The sequence below is a fragment of the Amblyomma mixtum genome, chromosome 9 (assembly GCF_055824585.1).
Source record: "Amblyomma mixtum isolate Tamu chromosome 9, ASM5582458v1, whole genome shotgun sequence".
In the NCBI taxonomy this organism is placed as follows: domain Eukaryota; kingdom Metazoa; phylum Arthropoda; class Arachnida; order Ixodida; family Ixodidae; genus Amblyomma; species Amblyomma mixtum.
Window position 1 is genome coordinate 3,022,314 of NC_143020.1, and position 22,088 is coordinate 3,044,401.

The 22,088-nt window shown below is 46.0% G+C and overlaps 1 protein-coding gene and 1 pseudogene across 1 annotated transcript; one reads left to right on the plus strand and one right to left on the minus strand.

The window, feature by feature from the left end:
• Positions 1 to 5,741: 5,741 nt before the first annotated feature.
• On the minus strand, positions 5,742 to 8,063 carry LOC149328083 (uncharacterized). Its single transcript, XM_089562177.1, has 7 exons — positions 7,774 to 8,063; positions 7,564 to 7,688; positions 7,384 to 7,503; positions 7,129 to 7,324; positions 6,852 to 6,950; positions 5,988 to 6,247; positions 5,742 to 5,788 (listed from the first exon to the last, which is right to left on the minus strand). Exons 1-6 carry the CDS (start codon positions 7,961 to 7,963, stop codon positions 6,144 to 6,146), a joined length of 834 nt encoding a protein of 277 aa, XP_089418303.1. The 5' UTR covers positions 7,964 to 8,063; the 3' UTR covers positions 5,742 to 5,788; positions 5,988 to 6,143.
• Positions 8,064 to 12,078: 4,015 nt separating this feature from the next.
• On the plus strand, positions 12,079 to 17,906 carry LOC149328084 (uncharacterized; annotated as a pseudogene).
• Positions 17,907 to 22,088: the final 4,182 nt, after the last annotated feature.

The following is a 22,088-nucleotide window of genomic DNA, read 5'->3' on the forward strand; positions in this document are numbered from 1 at the left end:
GGAAGCGTCTTGCGGAAAGCGATCGCTTTGCGATTGATACGCCACAGCAAAAGACTGCTCGCCCCTGCCGACAACGCCATGATTATGCGGCCGCTCCCGAAAGCGAGTGCTGCCGCCACGGTTCGCGGCTGCCTACCTAAGCCCGCACTATTGCAGGCGATTGCTTCGACGCAACAAGAAGAGTGTGGTGTGGTGGGCTGATGTGCTTCACGTTTTGACGCAACTGAAAAAATTTCAACATACCGTGTCAGCCAAAGCTTGGTTGACACATTTTATCTATTGTACATTGTTGTGAACGTCGAATTCGGCAATAATAAAAAAAAGTGAGGTGTGGTGTGTTGAACACTAGACCCATTTCAAGATTTTGACTAGTACCATCTGCAACCAATGTGTTATGCCCGTAAACATTTCTTGCTTACTCTGCTCTCGGTTACTGGAGAGGCAGAGACTTTTTAGTGTTATGCTTCGAGCATCCACAGATATCGTTGTGCCTTGCATGCAGGAAAAAATTTTTATCGTCACTTGCTTCAGCACTTGGTTCTGATCCCTACAGCAAGTCTATCCTGTCTAGTGGAATTGCATTTTCTGTGACACGACGGTTGGTGGTAGTTTTCTCGGTTGCTTGGAGAAAACTCAGCCACTGTGCATTTACATGCCGTTACATGCATCCATTCTGATAAGAAACATTGAGCAAACTTTTCGGTGAATTCAGTAGTAGTAGTAGTACAAGACTTTTATTTCGCCTGTAAATACTTGGTGAATTCAAATTAAATAGCCTCTGCTTTTCTTCGTTGCACATTGTGAAGTCCTTTCCATGTCTTGCGTTCGCATGCTTTGAAGGTCAAGCATGGTTAACCCATATACGCATCGCGTCCTATTAGTAGAACACCGCCTTTTCTTTGTGCAGAAGCTCAAAGTTTATTCTGTAAAAGCTTGCACCTGGTAACGTAGGTTCAAGAGGCTCTACACTTTTCCTATGCAAGGATCGCATTGCGTTCATTGAGTTTTGTGCGTTGTATGCATTCTGAAAGATCGCGCTGTCTTCTCTGGAGGCCAGTTTCGAAATCTGGCCCGTATTGACGACATGGTAATTCTGCAAGAAAAACACATAATATTTTTGCATTGTCATAAGGGAACCACCACGCGTGATGAGAAATGCGATTTTATAGTTGATGTAAAATGTTTGAAGGTTTACCACACTTAACAAGTGGCGGTAGCTCAATGGTTATGGTGCTCGTCTGCTGACCCGGAAGATGCAGGTTCGATTCTGGCCGCGGCGATCGAATTACGATGGAGCTGAAATTCTAGAGGCCCATGTACTGTGCAATGTCAGTGCGCATTAAGGAACCCCAGTTGGTTGAAATTTCCAGAGCGCTACACTGCGTCATCTCTCATAGCCTGAGTCGCTTTGGGACTTTAAACCCCATAAACTAAACTGAACCAAACACTTAATAAGTAGTGGATTTGCCTTGTATCCTACACTGTAGGACAGCTTGAAATTTGCCGTTGAGAAAAATATTGCCGCCAATAAAAAAACTGTTCTGAATTGTGAAGTGCAATAAACATTTTATATCGACAATTATTTCAATTTTTTTCATATTTCTGAAGTCTCAGTACATACGTGTTAAGCTGTGTACTCGGAGGATGTGTACAGCCTTTGTCAAACGTATACAGCCCAAGGAGACTGCTTCTGAGCCCTGCAGTGCAGCTCCTCTTGCATACACGGGGACTCTAACCTTACGAAGGCAGGTGGAGTTTAAGTCCTCAACCCTCCCAAGCTTAGGACTGTCAGATATGCTAAAGACCCCCGCTAGATGGCTTCGAAGCAAACCCCTTGGGCTGTATGTGTTTGACAAACACTGTACATTGTGTACTGAAAGAATGATTACAAAGCACATAACGGTTGCAAACACAACTTTGTTCACACAATGCCCTTGTGTGACTGCAAAAAAATCAATTCTCATGTTTTTTAGTTCTGGCTCATGATTTCTACATTAAAAAAGGGCTAGTAAGCCAGGGCATTAAGGTCATGCTCCTCCCGGGGATTCCAGCAGCTGTTTTAAAACTGAATGGACAAAGGAAGAATCACTTCAGACTCTGCGGGGGCGGGACTGATTATTTTCAGTGTAAACTACACAACCTTGAAATGTTTTGTCATCACAGGTGATGTTAAGTTAGTGCTCGCCCACATACAAGCACGTTTCCTGTGCTACAGAGCCAAAGGAGAGCGATCTCACTACCGGCCTTGAACCACCATGGTAGGTAGTTGTGTGCTGTAATATACTGCGGTGTAATAGAGCACAGCAGTCTAGGGCCATCAACTTGTGCCCGACAGCAGTTATGGGACAGGTTTTATTTATCATTGGTGTGAAGTCCACAAGTAGATGAGACATGAGTACGGGCACAGTTTTGCAGTGGATGTGCATTTTGGTATGTTGAAATTGAAGTATGTTCAAGTATGTTGAAGTTTATTTGCCTCAAAAGTAGCTAGGTCTAATTTCGATGGAGGCGAAATTCTAGAGGCCAGTGTACTGTGCGATGTCAGTGCACGATAAAGAACCCCAGGTGGTCGAAATTTCCGGTGCCCATTACTACGGCGTCAATCATTGAGTAGCCGCTTTGGGAGGTTAAACCCCCATAAACCGTGACGTTATTCCTTCAGGCTCAAGCAAATTACCTGTACAGGGTGTTCCACCTAATACTGTGCGAGTTTTGAAAAACTGGCTTTTTGAGTTGGAACGGTTTTTTTTTCGGCTTTGTACCGTCAAGAGGGAAAGATTACGAGGAGTGGGCAGTGCCGCAGGACGGAGCACTCGCGCTAGGCCAGCTACCAAGGCTGACAAGGGACGATTTTGTTCGGGTTTGGTGCCTATCGGATAAGTGCTTACGTACTAATAGCACTGATATACCGTCGTGCGTGCAGGTTAAGCCGGATATAAAATTCAAAGCCTGCAAGGATAGCTATGCGCCGATTGCAAGATCGAAACCAACAGCCAATAATAATTAATAACAATAATATTAATTGGTTTTTGAGGAAAGGAAATGGTGCAGTATCTGTCTCACATATCTCGGTGGACACGTGAACTGCATCGTAAGGGAAGGGAGGAAGTTGGGAATAACTTCGACCACCTGGGGATCTTTAATGTGCACTGACATCGCACTAAGAGGGAGCGCGTTCAGCCTCTGCAAGCCATCCTCCTCTGATGCCGCTGCTATAGTGCCTAGAATACTGGCTAGTGTCTCGAGCGGAGGGGTCTCCGCATGGGAGGAGGTGGCAGCGCCAGCGCTGCCTTCCAATTTTCGCCACCAGAGGGCGCTTCCTGTCGTAAAGGTGCTGGATTGCTGTAGTTGCCCAGCCAAGCCTTGTGTTGTGCACTGTGTTTAGCTTGCGTCTGCGCGTTTCTTTGGTTTTGTTTGCGCTGTTATTTGAGCAAATGAACTGAAAGTTGCAGCGACTAATCGTGCTTAAGTTGCTTTAGTTCAGTTGTCTTGCCAAAACTTGGTTGCCCCGAACACGAGGCCGCAACCAGGCTGCGGATTGTTGTTTTATGTTTTGCTAAGAATTACGTTTTATGTTAAAGGGCTAAACAAAGACAGAGAAGCATGAAGGCAACGAAAAAAATTGTTGAAGTTCAGACACTGCAACTAGTTTGTTAATATTAATATTAATACAGTGTTTTCCTTTCTGTATATGTAAAGTGCCTTGCTTAAATGGTATGGCTGTGTACTCTTTCTAGGTGCTTCTCTGTATAACTGTTGATGAACGGTCTCTCCAGCGACCAACTTCAGATATTTTTTTCAGTTAATAATTAATTCAGTGCCTTGCTTACTTTGTGCAAACTTTTAGCAGTGACCAGTTATTTTTACCTGTTTATTATGGCTGTAGCTTTTTTTTACAGTTTGCAGTATATTGTAGCCCTTTGCAGAAGAGAATCACTGATAGGCTCACTTTTTTGTTCTCGTTCTTGACTTTTCTTTCCTTAAAAGATGGAACGAAAATTCGCAGACACCTGCATAAAAACTACTTCTGTATAAAGCGAGTTCTGACTTCCAAATGAAATGCAACGAGTCCTCTTCAGGCTGCATGTGTTCGTTACATACGATCATCGCAAACAGATCCAATGTTGGGAAAGAGCCCCTGCGCTTTTTTTTTGCACGTACACGACGCTATTAAATATTGTCTGACTGATATATCAAAATTCCAGTACGCGCGGTTGAACTGCAAAAAACATCGGCATAACATGTCCAGAAGTGTAGCACTGGACTGTAGAACTGAAATCCTTTGGGTCATAACCTTTGCAAAAGCTATGGATGCTATTTCCTATACCACTGTCACACGGGCGCTTCCGATCACTATCGATCCGTTTGGGGTGAACATTTTTTTATCGCGATTTAAGAATGGTCGCCGCTGCGAGGTCCAGCCTCCTGGATACTGCTGGTTGAGCATGACAGCATGACAGTGCGCGCAACAGCCTACGGTCGCGGTTGAGATGCGCGGATCGCAGTCGACTGAATTCGGATTGAGTAAAATCGTGATCGAAAGTTCCCATGTATCAGCAACGAATCCGGATCGGAGAGTTTTCGGGGATACTGTGGCCGCAGCTGTCAGCCTTCGGTGTTTGTTTCAAGTTGGTAAGCTGGGCCTCTCGCTGGATATTCGGCATTTAATTTACCTTTCTTTTTCACTTCAGGGGTTTTGTACAGTGACGCTGTACAGTGTACAGCGTGTTCAGTGTACAGTGGAAAGAATAAAAATTTTACGGATTGGATCTGGTAGTAAATCGGTACAACCATAGGACTTGTATAACGCATCGTCGGTCTCGCGGCGCTATCTCGGTTGATTATTTTCTACGGACAGTGTTAGGCCGTTGAGTTTATCTTCCGTCGAGAAAGGTTTTGAACAAAAGTGCTCTCAAAGCACGGAGAAAGATGGGCTATATCCCAGGTGAAAATTCAAAGTGGGCCCACTTCAAAGTGGTTTATGGAACAGGTACCACTTGCTAGTGGAACCACTTGTAAGTGGTTCCACTTGCAAGTGGTACCTGTTCCATAAACCACTTTGAAGTGGGCCCACTTGCAAGTGGTCCCACTTGCAACTGGTTCCACTTGCAACTGGTTCCACTTGCTACATAAACCACTTGCAAATGGTTTGATTTATTTTGTCAATTGAATGGAAAAATAAGACTTCAGGTCTTTGAAATGTAAACAATAAGAATGCTGGCCACATTCATGATTTATTGGCTTAGGCTTAAATCTCCACGGTCCTTCGCTTCATGCTCCGTCGAGTGTCTTGTATTTTCTCTGACAGCACTGTTGAGATGTTTGCAATGGTGCTTGCTACATCAATTTGTTTCTGCCTTCCCCAATGGGTGAGTGTTTCTGAAAAGCAGTAATTGCTGAATTAGAACTCCAGCAGCACTGTGGCTGACATGGCCTGAACTTGACTTACCAACCACAAGGCTGACTTTTTCTGGAGTCAGTTCCTTTCGGGGCTGAACAAGGTTATTTCTGTTCTTGGGGGCCACCCTGCCACTATATGTGCGACAGGCCAGCCCTTCAGAGCCCCATAGTGCCTGAGCCGTGTCCTTAACAACAAGCTTTGGCTTCAAGTTTTTTGATTGGAAGATCTTCTTCCCTTGGGCCTCACTTATGGTGATTCCCCTCTTCAGGTGAAACTGGAAAAATAGCGAAACTCCACCACTGCCCCAAAAAATGTAAAGCAGAGTAAAATGTACGCTTACCCTTCCGTTGCCACACTCAGTAAAAACTGGCCTTTCTGGACTGCACACTGCAAACATGGGAAAGTAATTTCTAGTACAAGGTTTTCTTTGTTCTTAGATGTAGCACAGGGTACTAAATCAAACTGGCACAACAAGTTTCTCTCAAAGTGTTTGAACTTAATGAAAGGCTATTTAAAATCTAGAGGAACAAGCAACAAGTGTCATCCAGCACTTCAACCTTTATCTCCAACAAAGTATTACGCTTACCAAGAGCACGAGGCTGCTGTTGTTGCGACAGCGTGTTGTTGTCTCTGGCCACTGGAGTCTGGGCAACCCTTGGCACTTCGTTTGAAGCGCCTGCATATGTCAACATATATATTAAACATCGCATGGAAAAACTAAAAGTAAACTAAATCTGCACAGTCATTCTTGAAAGAGCTTTGTCTCACTGGGCAGTGGTCCAATATTCCGGGCAACATCCGAGCCTCCTGGCGAATCACGCTCATTGTCGTAATCAGATATGACATCTGAAATGCAATGCACTGTTAGCTCCAAATCAGAACCAGTATCTTTTAGCTGACTGCTGTTGCTTGCTCTTAAATCATGTGCAAATTTACTAAGCCTTTGCATGTTTTGATTTTAAACTAACTCCATCACTGTGATAAGGAAGGACTCAATGAATTGGGGCTGGCTACCTCTACCTAAGCTGCCATAATATATCTGTCCAGGGTAGCTAAGCAGTTTTTGTCCCTTATATTACTTTAATACAACTGAGCTTCCTGAAGCAAATGCCTCGTCATTCCTCCTAGCACAATTATTTAGCCTTTTCTTTAGCAGAAGTTTGCAAACTTTATTTAACTTGAATTAAGCGAAGAGCTTTATGGTTTATGGGGGTTTTAATGATCCCAAAGTGACTCGGGTTATGAGGAACGCCGCAGTGAAGGGCTCCGCAAATGACCTCCCGGAGTTCTTTAACAACTTGCTGGTGTAGCAAGAGCAAAAGTCACCATTTAAGGAGAGCAGCGATGTTAAAGGTACCTTCATGGTGGTCATGTTAGTAACAAGGCTTTAATAAAATGTGTACCACTAGTTTAATATTTATTTTGCAACTAAATCGATGAACCAACTTACCACTGTCGAAACGAGCCCCAGTCGACGGCAGGACACTCACTGCCCGAGTCTCACACAATTGCTTCTTGCCCAGCGCTTGCTCCTCAAGTAGCTTGTGCACTAAAACGTAACAGTCAGCTTAACTAAACACTTATTGAAAGATGAATCCCTCCCAAAAAAAGCCTCAATAAACTTCCACTACTGAAGTGCACACACAGGTTATCACCACAGAAACAAAACCAGAAGCCACTTCAGAGCAATCTAACACAGTTAAGTGAGCAAGTTAATGCCAACCTACTTGCAAGAAGCTTTCCATCAATGGATTCTTTCAGCGACCTAATTATGCTGTGGAGCTTCGCATTCTCTTCGCACTTATCCCTGTAGCGCTGGCGCCAGTGCCTTGCATCCTGCTTAGCAAGCACAAGCTCTGACTCCGCCACAACACATTCATCACTATCGCTGCCGGATGTCGATTCTCGGCGTTTCTTTCGAGCCTGAAAAAAAAAAGCTGTTATGAACAGAACATAAGACATTTGTAGCCGGGCGTACTTACGGCAGGACAGCTGGATGCTTCATTATTTTTCCTTTTCGCATTTTGAAGCTGTTCCTTTAGAATGTGTGCATAGGCCTGGCTCTTAGCAGCCTGCTGCAACTCTTTCTGATTCTTTTGTTCCTGAAGCACGGTGAATCCCTATTAGATATCTCCGCTATCTAAATTGCGTTTAAAACATACCCGCTTCTCCTTCCGCAAGTGGGGCGCGTAATCGCTGTCACTGTCCACTTCGTACTCCGATACTGGAATTCTTGCTTTTCGAACTCGTTTTGATTGCTGCTTTTTCTGCAGTCCTTCTTCAGTCTCTGCAAAAAATCGATGCCGCAGTTGGTGTTGAACTTCAGGTGGTAAAATAAGTAGAAACGATTTTACGGAAACAAATCCACTAACCTGCCAACATCAAAACTTGTGCCGGATAGTGGCCGGAGTTTTCTTTTTCTGGGTCATGCCAATAGGCTGAATAGACGAACTTCGGATCGAAGTCCGCGTCATCCGCTGGCTCGAACTCCTTGATGTCAACGACGGGGACACGGTGCACCTTCCCGTCATGATCATTTAAAAAACGCACCAGGGCATACATTTCCAACAATGGTTGAAAGGTTGCAAGCACAGCAAGGCTCAAGATAACTGCGAGCACGCCGCTGCGGGCACAGAAAAGAGTGTTCACAACAAATGCTTGTCTTGTCTTGGCTGCCGCTTCAGATATTCAGCCAATTTAACTCAAAATATGAAATGCTTGATTTTGTTGTTCATATTTTAAAATGTGATCACATAATGTAACTTACTATGTTTTAAAAACAAAATCTAAAGTGATTTAATTGAAAAAAATAAATACTCGTATCAGTCTCGAACTACTACAATCTTTCATCAGGCTACATCAATCCAATCCAATCCAGACTTCTGTTGAACTTGTCTTTTTGTGGCATTTTGGGTATTTTGGGGCCTAAATTTGTCTTCGGAGTTTCTTTTGTTGTTGTCTCGTGGTTTTGTGAAGGCTATTTAGAATGATCCGCGCAAAAAAACACAAGGCTCGGAAGCGGTACCTAGAGCCGAATGCCGCGGATTACGAGGCCATTCCGAGGTCGACATCGCATAGGATTATGACGGAAGAGTGCACCAGTGCGACAGCCTCGAGCCGGCTTCTGGTACTCGTGGTACTGCCGATTCGTAGCATGATCTCTTCAGTGAACCGGAGGATTCTGTGGACTATACAGATGAAGTTCTAGACTGTGCACATGACGAGCACCATAACACTGGAAATTCTGGATCCGGCCATTCGCAAACAGGTTCTGGCAGACAGTTCATTGAATTTGCAACCCCGCTAGGGAACGGAACTTCGCTCACCGTCGGAGACTCTCTCGTTTTAATAATGGATTATGCTATTGAAGAAGGCCTATCATGGACAAGCATAGAAAAATTGCTGAGACTACAAAACAAGCTTTTGGGAACAAGCAGTCTTCCAGACAGCAAATATCTTTTCCGGAAATTCGCAGGCGCTTTTCCCGATTGCATTGCTTTCCATTTCCATTGCCCAACATGTCAAACACTGCTCGAAACTACAATAGGCAACCTGCAAGCAAGACAGGGCATCTCGCCGGCGTGTTCTGTGTGTGGAGAACAATATTCTCGAAGGGATTTAACGTCAGAAGGCAGCTATTTCGTTGTTCTGCCGCTGACGACTCAGTTAGCCTCAGTTCTCGCGGATGAAACTGTGCGGGAAAAGTTGGCAGAATCCTTGGAAAACCTTAATTCACACAGCAAGACAAGGAAATCGAAATCGGACAGGACCACACGCCAGTTTTCTAACCACAGGAAATAAACTAGCCTCTAGACCTGAAAAGGGGCACACTTTTTCTTTGCTGGTAACAGGAGTCGCCCCACCTTAAGTAGTCGAAAATACCTTGTGCCATGGCGCTTTTTGGCCATAGATACCCTTTCACCATAAAAATTCATAATCATTGTCATCAGAAGTCAAAAAAGGGGTCCCTTACAGATGTGCAATTTAGCCAGTGCAGAGCCACCACTAACTTCTAGTGTGGCATGCATTACTGGTTGTGACAACACAGGTACAGCTTGTACAAGAGTAAGAGCTTGTAAGAGTTGCTCATCCAAATTGAAATAGAAGTATGCAGGAGTGGTGATTTTAATTACAAGTCTGGAGGATCACCAGAGCGATGCTTTTGCTTCAGGTGCTTCTTGCACTTACCCATTCAACCACCAATCCCCCATGCCCTTGTTTTTTTGTTAAGAACAGTGGGTCTGCCTCAGTCAAGTTGTCGCGTGAGCTCAACATGAGTCTGTATGTGCAATATTACTCAAGAAAGCTTGACTTGGCCCAAAGTGGTTTTCTGACTAGGACCACTTAAGGGGCTAGTGGAATTTCCAAGTGGTTTCCTACTGACCACTTGAGGGGCAGTTGGAACCACTTGTGCACCACTCACTCCAAAGTGGTTTTCAAGTGAAACCACTTTGAAGACCAGATGTGACCACTTGTACTGAAGTGGTTCCTAAGTGGAACCACTTAATAGGCCAACTGGTACCATTTACATTAAAGTGGTTCCCAAGTGGAACCACTTTGTTGCAAGTGGTACCGCTTGCAATACCACTTTGAATTTTCAGCTGCATAGCGAAAAGCGCAGCGCATGGTTAGTTTCCAACGCCGGGCCAAGGCCGCGAACGCTGCGCGGTGGCACCTTAGCGACTGGCAGCGCCACCCTGCGGTGGCTTCGGGAAGGCATCACCACGGCGGCCACGCGAGCGCGCGCCCTCGGCACACTAGCCAGCATATTCTAGGCACTATACCGCTGCCGAGGGCCCTTTTGCGCACTGACTCATGGGAAATAGAAACTCCACAGTTACCAGACTGCCAACCAGCTGTGCTTTTTAGTGAACGTCCGTGCTCCGATGTAGCGCAGAAGCGCAGCGCCTGTGTTGCAGTTTTGTCGGAATGCGTACCGAGCTCGAGGTTGTCTGAAGGCTCCGCGTCTCAACACTTCTGTGGATTACACTCTTGAGTTTTTGGATGCACTGTAGAAAACTGCAGGTAAACTTTTCATCAAAGGGTACTGCGGCTCTAACCTCGTCACTGTTCAGCTGTGGTTCATAAAGAGAATGGAGAGGAATTCCTTTCGTCGTTACACACACATAAGGAGCGTTTATTTCAGCGCATAATATAAGCGGAGAGCTCGAGAGTAGGCGAAGAAAACGAGCCCCTAAAAAAGGGCGTAGTGGCTTCCAGAGCGCTCATGGCGGACGGACGTGTTTAACGAGCGCTCCATGGCTGCGCAAGATTATTCTATTTCTCGGGCAGGCGGACTTCGGCCCGCCCATGGGCCCGCCGTTCTCCGCTATTCTCGAGGCACAAGTCGCGCCGAATGCGCTCGCGTACATACGCGGTTCCGACGTGAAATGCAGCAGTGAAGTATTTCTCTCTCTCGCTGTCGAGAGAGTGAGGGCGGCTTTACGTCTGCCCCTGCGCGGGGTCTCCCGCCACTGAGCACAATCACTTACAAAAAGAACTGTATGCACATAGCCGCGCGCACCTAGCGTCCGGTCTCGGACTAATCGCGCGCGCGGCACACTGCACTAGCTGCCGGGGTGGGGCGTCCGAGGTAGCACCCACGGAGCGTTCGTGTCACGCGCGTGCACTACCTGTCGAAGAGCAAGCGGGAAGTCAAGCCCGCCTGCTCGATGAACGCACAGAGGCTCACCATTGTTCTGTCACGGGTGCGCGCACTGCCGCGCGGCCACAGTCGTGCTTCGGGACTGTCCGGGAATTCCCAGCGCCCTGTAGGCCGCGGGCATCTCGCGACGCGGCACTGCAGAAGCGGCACAGCGAAGGAGCATGCGCTGCAATGTCTCCACTGCACCGCAGTTACCGCAGGCGTTGCTCGGGGATGGTGGCCGTTGCGGCGAGCGAGCAGTTTGCGCTTACCACGGAGCCGTCAGTGAACACAAGCAGATGGTCGCCCAGTGGCTCGTAGAGCGAGAGAGCGAAACCGAAACTGAATTCCGTCTAAGAGCTACCGCTGCCTTGTCACGTGAGGGCCTATTTCCCTTCCTTCCTCCATGATGCTTTTCATTATATTTTTTATGACTAGGCTTCAAGATTATGACGTCATGCTCCTTCCTAGTTTTTTTTTTCTTCCTCAATGCATCGCACAGCACACGGGTACGCCTTGCGTTCCGCCTCCACCGAAACAGTGTAGTTTCGGTTTTTCTTCGCTTGAGCTAGAAGGTCACCACTGTCATAACGGACAGCCAGTTTTCAATCAACCATACCTTGTGAACGAATGAAACTTTGCTGGGCCATAAGATATAGTTAATTTAGGTTGTCTACATGGTCTTTATAATGTTCATTCGTATACAAAATGTGCCCACGCATAGAACGGCCCACGCCGACCATGCAGGTAAGATGTATGATGGCGATGGCTGCATCGCGGGTGGCATCAACAATCGCACACTTTTCGCGGAGGGCGTAATCAGAGGAAGGTGATCCTCGTTGCGATTGGCCAACCGAGAACAGACGTCACAGCGCTACGCTACGTCACTCTGTGGGGACTTTTGGGGAACATTACGCTTCAACCCACAGGGAAAATTTCAACTCTTCGTGAAAATCCCTGCTCGCGCCGCGTTTACCGCGATTGGTGCGCATATCCCAAGGTGCATCTCTTGCTCGCTTCTTTTTTTCTTTTCCTTTTGCCTGGAGCATGGAGACTGACATGTGCGACGGCGCTCCTTCAGCGGCCACCGGCAAAAATTCCGAAAGGAAGTGGTGCAAGTTTTGTGACAAGGCGTTCTCTAATACTAGTAATTTAAAAAAACACGTGAAGAATATTCATGGGGAAGTAGCGTTGCAACGTATAAAAGACGAGGAAGCGCTCACCTGTAGTAAGGCACGGCCGTTCTCATGCGACTTATGTGCGAAGCATTTTGCCACCCTTCGTGACCTGCGGCGGCACCACGTGCAAGAGCACAACTTCGAGGAAGAAGTGGAGAATCTAGTCTTCCACTCTAATAAAGGTAAGAACGAAGTCGATACTATTGCATCGCGGATAACCTTGCAAAGGCTTCCCTAGGCGGCCCTGTGTTGCCCATCATCCCGGCTACAGCGTATATCACAGCATCTAGGTTCCGGCGTCGAGCGTTATTAAGTGTGCAAGACACAACTCTTTTAACATCGGTGGAATATCAGCATCTGAAATATTCATGGAGCAGGAAAACTTCTCCATCTCGGCAGCTAGAAGTATCTCTGACGCGGTTGCGCTGCCGCATCCCCCCTCTAAATTTCTATCTGCACAGATCTGGTTTGGCACTATCTCCCCTCTGTGCATTTTGCCGTGAGCCTGAATCTATCGATCATTTTTGGCTCCATTGTCGTCGTTTCACCTCTTTGAGAAGAAGACTGCTGGAGTTGCCCTTACAGCAACTTGGCCTCAGTTTGAGCAGCCCACACTTGCTATCATTTGGTGCCACCACACTTGGGTTCAGCCACAGGTCTGTCTGTGCCGCTGTTCAAAATTTCTTGCTGGAATCTCATCGACTTCCTTGCTAAAGCTTTCAGTATTTTCTTTTTATGCTTCATTTTTTTTCGAATTATTCTCTTTTCTCTCTTTCTCTCTCTCTCTCCAATCCAATCTCCTTTATATATATATATATATATATATATATATATATATATTATTATTATTATTATTATTACTATTTGTTTTCAGTTTTGTTGATTTTTTTTTCCATCCTCTCCGTGCCCTTTTTGTGGTAGCCTCCCCCGGTGTTCCTCTCCCGTGTGCTTTCCTTTTGCCTTCACTACGTACAGGTGAATACCAACCTTTTCCACCCGATTCTTGGCCGATCCCCCAGAGTGGGTATGTGCCATTCTGTCGTAGGCTACAACAACAACAACAACAGCACGCACGCAGTGATCAAGGCAACAAAGGACCAAAGCGGGAGGCAGTCGCGCGCTGGTCATAGCTTAGTAAAAGTTGCAGTTTATTGACCTTCCGAATGAGCGCATTTTAAGTTTGTTAACACAAAGCGCGTTCTTTTTTTTATTTACGGGCTTACACTCACTTGGGGAAACTTGCACGTGGTTTTGTGCACAAAAACTTCGCGATGACATGCACGTTTTTTTAAAGGGACCCTGAAATGATTTCGATGGGCATAGTCTAGTGCAACAGGTCTGTAGAGGAAGCCTTTGCGGGTATTCGAGTGAAATGTGAAACGTAATGCATTATAACTTTGAAAGACATGACTTGTCTTAGTTATTTTGCACTTATTTGTAATGTAAGGTGTATAGTTTGTACAAAGCATACGTAATCAAATCATTCTGAAGTGTAGCATGACTCAGCGCTTTACTAGTAATGTGAGGTGCGCAGTTTGTACAAAGTTGCAGCCATGCCTCGCACTTATGACCCGTCATAATGCAACATAGCATGACTGCGCACTTTAATGCTTTGGCATTCTCGCTGATGAGTGTGTCTGCATTTTTTTTTTTGGTATCCTAGCTCCTCCATAAGCAAAGCGACAAGCAGCGCACACTCTTTCATATTTTAGACTGACCACTGCAGGAAAAAAAACTGGTCGTGCGGCCCGTCCTTGCAGCAGACTCGCTGCTTCAGGCCTTGCTTATGCTTCGTTGCATGCACCTGCGATGTTGACAGAACTGCACTTCATATCTCCGTCGCAACTACAACGTGACGCAGGCACGCGCAGACAGGACACACGACATTGCCGCGGCATGCGCTGGCTTAGCAGCGCTGAAGCCATCGCAATTGCAACACGCAGAAGCGTGTAGGATGAATGCCCAGCGTTGTTCTGCCTTTGGAAGTCAACAGCGCTGCCCTGAATTTGTGGTACAGGGCCATGTAAAAGGTTGCTGTGCAGGAATGAGTTCTTGCAGAGGGTAGTAAAATTGAAATACTTCCATGTAATAGTCTGTGCTATCACTTAACCTGCACTTAATATTTTCTCCAAAAATTGTTCCCCATGCGCTAGTAGCAGGAAAAAACAGTAAGCAAATGACTGATAAATTCTTAACAACAAAAAAGCTAGGAAATGCAGTTCTGCACTGCAGGTTAAAGGCTAAAAAATTTGCAGCTAAATCCGTGATTGTCATGCGCACTTGGCAGAGGCGGAGCGCCAGTAGTAGCGCGACAGTATTGCATTGTGTTCCCACTCCATAGCACATGCATTTTTCATTACTGTATGTAAAAAGTGCAAACTAATTTGGCCTTGCTTTTCAAAAAATGCAAGCAGTGTGATACACAACGAATAGAGAAGTTTTGCCGAAATTCTTTAAAAGTGCGAAAGCAGAACTGCATGAACATTGCCTCGTCTTGTTACTTTACTGTTGGCTTTCTAAGGATGCCTTATGCCGTTATTCATGTGCTATCATTGTGTACATGTTTTTATCAAAATGAAGCACACCTTTGTTCACGCCTCAATTTTTTCTTTTATTTCTTTTTTAGTCGTGGTGTGTCATGAGTGGTCATGGACTTAACATCATATGTTGGCATCGTGTCATAACTATGTTACAATGCTGCTGTGAGGCTGTGGTTGCTATGTCGTCATTGCTATGCTTTTGGCACAAAGCCATATACATCGCAAGACCTTGCTCGGGGTTTACCGTTCGGAATAGTGCTTTCACACTAATAATTAACTAATACTATGTGGAGTGCTTAGTTATGTTTACAATCTTTCCATTTCAGAATTTTGCTCCTGGAAAGACGGAGAAGAAAGCAAAACTTGCTGCCATTTCATAGCTTCAACAGGAAAAAAGGAATGTGCATCAAGTGTTTTTAAACGCTACCTGCACTGCCACCGTTCCGGCTCGCAGGAAGAGCTTCCTATAGAACAGCGCCAAAGGCAGGAAAAGGGGCAAGGAAGCTGCAAAATCGGCAGACACTGCTTTGCTACTTTAGAGGTCACGGAGAAAGACGGCAAGGTGTATGTAGTGTTTCAAAAGAAACACTACGGACACTTTAATGAGGCCTGCCACCAAAGGCTGTCCCAGGATGAGGCCAGAGTGCTTGCAGGTTAGCCACTCCTCTTGTACAAAGCATTTGTGCATGCAGTGTTGACTGTACCGGAATGTGAGAACGTTTACAAGCTACACTCCGCCAACCCTTCATAAATGGGAGACGAAAGTGCAATAGAAATGTATTTTAGGGGGAAGATATTGTTCATTGAACTTGAGTGATCATTTCAATAATATTCATTCTCCTGCAATGCATCTATGGCACAAAAGAGGTATGTCCCACAAAACGAGGGGGCGGAAGTGGTTATAGTAGGACACAGCTTAAGAACCAAGCAGCCAATGCCCCTCAAAGGAAACGTGCCAGCCAATGGCATCTACCAATTCTCATGATGCCATGGTTAATCCTAGGGGGTAGCATTGCAGGAGGGTGGCAGATGAAAGGGGATTAGTTACGGCTTAATTGGATTAACTGATGAAAATCAGCTGACACCACTGACTGGAGGGTCTCCTTTGAAAGCCATCTGCCACTTCATTCTCGAGTTGTATCTGACTATAGTGCAATTGACTTAAGCCTGCTTGGTCGCATGAAAGGGTGAGAAACAATTGATCCACGGCACATTGCGGGCACAGCACAGTCTGTATGAAGTTCATGCTGTCTAGTTTAGAGGTGCTTTGTGGAAGGGGTCTAGTCCTTCAAACTGAACATAATTAGGAATGTCATCTAGCATTGATCTACTCCAATGTCTGTTCTTTTGTTTTTCTGCTGGTTTCATTGACTATCCTAGATCTGTCGCTCAATCGGCTGACATTGAACTTTATGCGTAAGAAGTCGGCTTGAGCTTGGCTGCCTGTCAAAAGCGTAGGCATTTCATTGCAGATACGCAACGCCACCGGTCTAACGGTTGTATAAGGGGGCATGTTTTTTTCGCATAAGACAGGTTTGTCTGCAGTCAGCGTTCATTAATTCGAATTATTTGACTGTTTTGGCACTTCATCAGTAACGCTCGCAGGAATGGCTCAGTGGTTTGAGTGTTCAGCTTCTGAGCTGGAGTACCCGGGTTAGAACCCGGCTGCGGCAGCTGAGTTTCGATGGAGGCAAAATGTGCTGAGCAATGTCAGTGCTCAAAGGTCCTCAGGCGGTCGAAATTATTACCAAGCCCTCCACTACAGCACCTCTTTCTCTCTTGCTTCTTGCACTCCTCCCTTCCCTCATGGCACAGTTTGAGGTGTCCATGGAGAAAGCGGGGCTTTTAGTGTGCCATTTCTTTTCCTCAAAAACCACTAATATAGAACACAAGCCTGCAAAGAGTTGAAATCACAAAAAACGAACAAGCAGCATTTATATTTCAGCTTATGCATGACTGGCATGCCCTCCAATTGTCTCTGACTTAGCAGCAGTCATTCAGTTGTTGAAACCAAAACAGCTTCAGAAAAATATTCACTCAGAAATTATTCACCTGGCGTAAGTGAATTCTACATTGTGACTGGTGCAAAGTATTGTCTTGTGCACAAGTCCAAGGAAACAAAGATCGCATTCAAAAATTTGGTGTGGTCAGGCGAATCAGTGCATTTTTTGAATATGCAGAATGAAACGGGACAGGATGAGAAGCACATGTCCTTATTCTTTTGTTGTCCACATTTTCAGTGCTGTTATATTCTGTATTTATAACACGCAGAGAAACAACCATTTTGTCGTGTGCATTGCAGTGCCAGAAAAGAGAAATGAAAGTTGATGAATTTTGTGTCAAAAAAAAGTTGGTGAATTTTGAGTCACCTGTGAAAAGGAACGAAGCTGAAGATGAAGGAATGTGACTAGAAGTATTTGTCACTTTATCACATGGCTGTAGGCAGATGTACCAGAGATGTTAACAATTTTTTTTCTGTGCAATTTTCAGGTCGGTTAGCAGAAGGAGTGCCTGCAAAAACTATTGTGCACAACATCCCAGCAGGCACAAGTGGATCAAGCCCACGGATGCAACTAGTGACCACTAAGGACCTCCGTAACATTGCAGATAAGTTTAGGATTGGTAAAACAGAGCAGAAAGATCCAGACGATTTTAACAGTGTTGAATTATGGGCCGAAGAAATGAGGGCAGAAAATGAGTCACCACTGTTGTATTACAGGAAGAAGGGTGACCCCAACAGTCATGATGGTGACTTTGAGCTAGCATTAATGACGTTCCCACAACGAGAGTTCCTTCATAAATTGGGGGCAGTGAAACTACGCATTGACTCCACCCATGGCACAAATAAGTACAAATTCCAACTGACAACCCTGCTCACAATTTCTCGAGATGGATCTGGTATCCCATGTGCCTACTTGATTTCAAAAAGGGTGAACATGGGCACCATGGTGAGGTTTTTCGAGGCCATCAAAGAAACAAACACAATACAGTGTCAGGCATTTATGTCTGATGATGCCCCTGTTTATGGCAATGCATGGGAGCAGGTGATGGGTCCCTTGAAGAGTCGACTGCTTTGCAGCTGGCATGTGCTACACAACTGGAGCATGCGCCTGAATACAGTCACAAACAAGGACTGCAGGAGTGCAATAAGGGACATGCTGCACACTCTGATGAAGTGCACAGATGAGACGGAGTTTCAGCAGTTGTTCCCTGCATTTCTTTGTATCCACTCTAAAGAGCGGCAGCTTAATCGCCTTTCTCCAAAGGAGCTGGAAGAGCTGGATGGCTTCATCAGATATTTTGAGAAAACATATGCAAAGAGGGCATGTCAGTGGGCTTACTGCTATCGACAGTACATTGGTTTAACAACAAATAATCACTTGGAGTCAATGCACAAGACATTGAAGTACTCTCACTTTGGTGGCAAGGTTAATGGGCGATTGGATGGATTAATCAAAGTACTTTTTAATTTCACATCCGAAAAGCTTTACAACAGGGCTATTGCACTCGTGAAAGGAGGAGCAGACCACCGCAAATCTGCCCTATTTAGGAAGCATAAAGTGGGGATTGAGCTTTCTAAGTCCAGTACTGAGAGAGTGGGAGATGGCCAGTGGCATGTAAAGTCACAAAGTTTGGTGAACTTCAAGCACACAGTGCAAAGAACTAGCAAATCGTGCAGTGGCTGCGAGCTTCATTGTAAGCAGTGCAAGGCTTGCCACAACATGTACACATGCACATGTGTTGACCATGCAACGCATGCACACATGTGCAAGCACATGCATGCTGTTGCTATAATGGAGCTACAGTGGTGCCAGATGCAGAGCAGCCAGGCCAGCTCCAATTGTCCTTCCAAAGATGGCAGCCAAGACTGTGCTATGATTGATGATGCAGGCTCCTTAATGGCTAGTGCTCAACATATTATGCAGAGCATTGAGCAAGGCTCCACACCAAAAATATCAGCAGAAAGAACTGAAATGCTGAAAGTGAAAGCTGGGTCTACTTTCCAAATGCTGATTAACCAGCTTTCAGAGAAAACTGCTGAGGAGCAAAAGTTAATAGACGAAGACCTGACAAAGTTTGCTGCAAAGCATAGCCTTGCAACCACAAAACAGCCCATTGAAAAAAAAACCGCGGCTGGTGCCTGCAAATAAGAACATTGAAAAGCAGCCACGGTATGGAGCACCAAAACATGCCAAAATCAAGCCTGCATTGGGTCATCCTCCCACTTTGCTGCAGCAGGAAACAGTAAAACAGCAGCTTCTCTCTCATGAACTGGACAAAGAAGTCCTGATTATTCATACTGGAAATGACCACAATTACTGTAAAGTAAAATAATGCTTCCTTCCACATCGAACTTTGACCAAAGCTGAGAAATGTGCAATTTATCCCTGTGCAGCAAAATGTTCATGGACTGCATAGACTGAAAACAGTAAATAGCAAGCATAAATAAGGGAGGCTGTAGATAGTGCATCTGTTATAACATAAGGGTCACCTCTAACTTAATGTGTGCTGCTGCTCGTGTAATGTACTGGTGCAATCATTACGGAAGGGAACACGCAAGCATGCCCCAAAGCAGGCCAGTGCCTTCCTCAACTTGTCTAAAAAAAACAGAGGTATGTCACGCTTTTGAGTTGTCTCCCATGAAAAACGGAACAGCAGTACACACTGAATTGGTAAATTGGAATAACTGTTCTTGGCCACATGTTCCTTTTTATACTGCTTGCACCTGTACATAGATACGTGGTATGCTGTGCAGCCATGTGGCAGTGGCTTGGATGGTGCGTGAGAGAGAGGCGCCTCCAGCCTTGTCATGTGCGCTGCTGTTGTGTGTGACACTGTGTGCAGACAAGTGGCAGTGGCTTGGATGGTGTGTGCGTTAGAGCACGAGAGGCACCTCCAACCCTGTCACGTGTGCTGCTGGTGGGTATGTGTGCATGTAGTGTAAATAGATGCGTGGTATGCTGTGCAGCCATGTGGCAATGGCTTGGATGGTGTGTGCGTTAAGGCCATTGTATGATCGGTTTTTGGGCGGATCCACCAGCTGGCAGACCGCTCACTTTCAGCTTCCGCCCGGGCGTGGGGCAGAATGGTGTTGTACGATCACTTGCTCTTTCAGAGGCGCTCGGATGGCCCAGGTTCAGACCAACCGGCCACATTTGGTGCCCTGGCCTGGCTGCACAGCTCGCACTGCATTGTAAATAGCCATCTGCATGTGTTCTGTGCGCTGAATTTAGGAATTCAAGCAATGTCTGGCTTGCAGTGGCAGCACAGCGCTAGGACGCTACATGTGTTGTGCACTTGTAGGCTGGGTTCCCATTTCTTGAATCCTTAACGGTGTTGTCATTCTGCTGCCACTACCAGTTCTCGGCCTGAGCCTGGTTCAACGGGCCCTTTCAGAGGAGCTTGGATGGCCCAGGTTCAGACCAACCGGCCACATTTGGTGCCCTGGCCTGGCTGCACAGCTCGCATCACATGTACATGTGCATGTCAGTCTGTTGCGTGAAAGTTGCCTGTAGGTTTTCATCTTTTGCGTGTGCCATGCCTGATGACATTGTTTCATTTGTTTCGTCCCTTTGTCTGTTTGTGCCTGTGTCTGTCTGTTCGTGTCTCTTTCTTTTCAGACTTGTGGCGAAGGTTGCTGTGAAGCTGTATGGAGGTGTTGCAGCCCACAGTGCGGTCGTGTGCATATCCTTTTCCGAGATTGTTGCCTGTGTATATGCCACTCCATGTGTTCTCTGGACTGTGTCGAGTATCACCTCGGCCAGCACCATTGTTTATGTGCTCTGATTATGTGTTTGTGTGCTTCACGTTTCCACCTTCCTATCCTTTCAACGGCTGGGAAACCAGACCATGCAGTGGCACTCTCGGCAGAACCTGCCTGCTAGAGAGCGCGGTCCCCAGGTGGCGGATAGGGGACCTGCTGTAGTGCAGTGCAATGATAAGCACAGTCTACAGTAGTGGTGCTTGCACCTCGCGGACCAACAGGCAGATGCAGTTCCACTTAGGAGCACCGCGGGCAACCGTCTTGTGGATTCCTTTCTTCTTACCAACTGAATAAACATGCAGTTTGAAACAACTATTGCTCATGTTGCGGATTGTTCATTCCTTATGCATGCAGCCTCATGCCGTGGTGCGCTTTACTGACATCCATGTACTGTCATGTGCATATAATCTCTGGAACACTTACCATAGCGAAGGTTCCTTAGAATTGGTATGTACTATCGCACTCAATATGAGTTGCAACGCGCGGTCATCGACCGGGGCTCGTTCCGTGGTGTGCCTCCTCCAAACAGTCGCTCGGAATTCTGGGAGAAACTGCTGTTCCAGGAAACAACACCACCCCCGCTCAGGAAAAAGTTTCTCCCAGAATTCTGAGCGACTGTTTGGAGGAGGCACACTACGGAACGAGCCCCGGTCGATGACCGCGCGTTGCAACTCATATTGAGCGCGATAGTACAACAAAAACCAATTCAGGAGAACCTCACAAACGCAAGGCAACAAGTTGAACACTCCTGTGAGTGTATATTTAACAGAACATGTGTTCCAAGGTGCTGTGTTGTGGACTGGGCATTTTCGTCTTGAGCAGCACATGAACCTTTCAGACATTTTGTTCTGAGAGAACTGCTCAAGGCGATACTTGACAGTTGCATCCTGGGTGTACATAAAAGCATTGCAGTGACCTTGCACCATGAACATTTTCAAATGATGCCATGCTGCATGTGCTGCTGAACAGTAACATTACTTTGCTTTAGTTGCAGCGTGTTGTTCGACTTTACGCATTGGTCGACTCTGCCCACCGTACGGGGAGAATTCAAAATATAAAGGCGGGAGCCGGACGTTAATTCAATTTAATTAGGGAAATCGGCCACACAAAGCAATAAGTCAGAGTTTCTAAGAATGCTCGGAACGTGTAGATCGAGTTCCCGCGGCAAAAAGATGAGTTCAGATTCCTCTTCAGTGCACCTTTAATGATGCCCTACAAGCCCAGCTGTGGGTTTGGAAAGCAACCCTTCCTTGGACTCTTGACATTAAATACAACTTGTACTTGGCAAAGACTAATCTTACTGTGAGTGTAATGACAAAATTAAACAAATTCCATTAGATGCTGGTTTGATCCCAGCTGCGGCAGTTGTATTTCGATGGTGACATGCTACAGGCCCGGGTGCTGTGCAACGTCAGTGCACGTTAAAGATCACTGTTGGTCGAAATTACTGGATCCCTCCGCTATGGCGCCCCTCATAACCTTAGTCGCTTTGGGACATAAACCTCATAAGCCAAAGTTAGCATTATGTTCCTGCTGGACCGAGCAGCCACTGAGAGGGTCA

What these genes read in the sequence shown, in the direction of transcription:
- LOC149328083 (XM_089562177.1), bottom strand. Translation starts at nt 7,963, where the DNA reads ATGTATGCCCTGGTGCGTTTTTTAAATGATCATGACGGGAAGGTGCAC. An exon ending in TGATGGAAAGCTTCTTGCAA is followed by an intron (nt 6,951 to 7,128) that starts GTAGGTTGGCAT and finishes GTTACGTTTTAG; the next exon opens with TGCACAAGCTACTTGAGGAG. An exon ending in TGGGGCTCGTTTCGACAGTG is followed by an intron (nt 6,248 to 6,851) that starts GTAAGTTGGTTC and finishes ATTGCATTTCAG; the next exon opens with ATGTCATATCTGATTACGAC.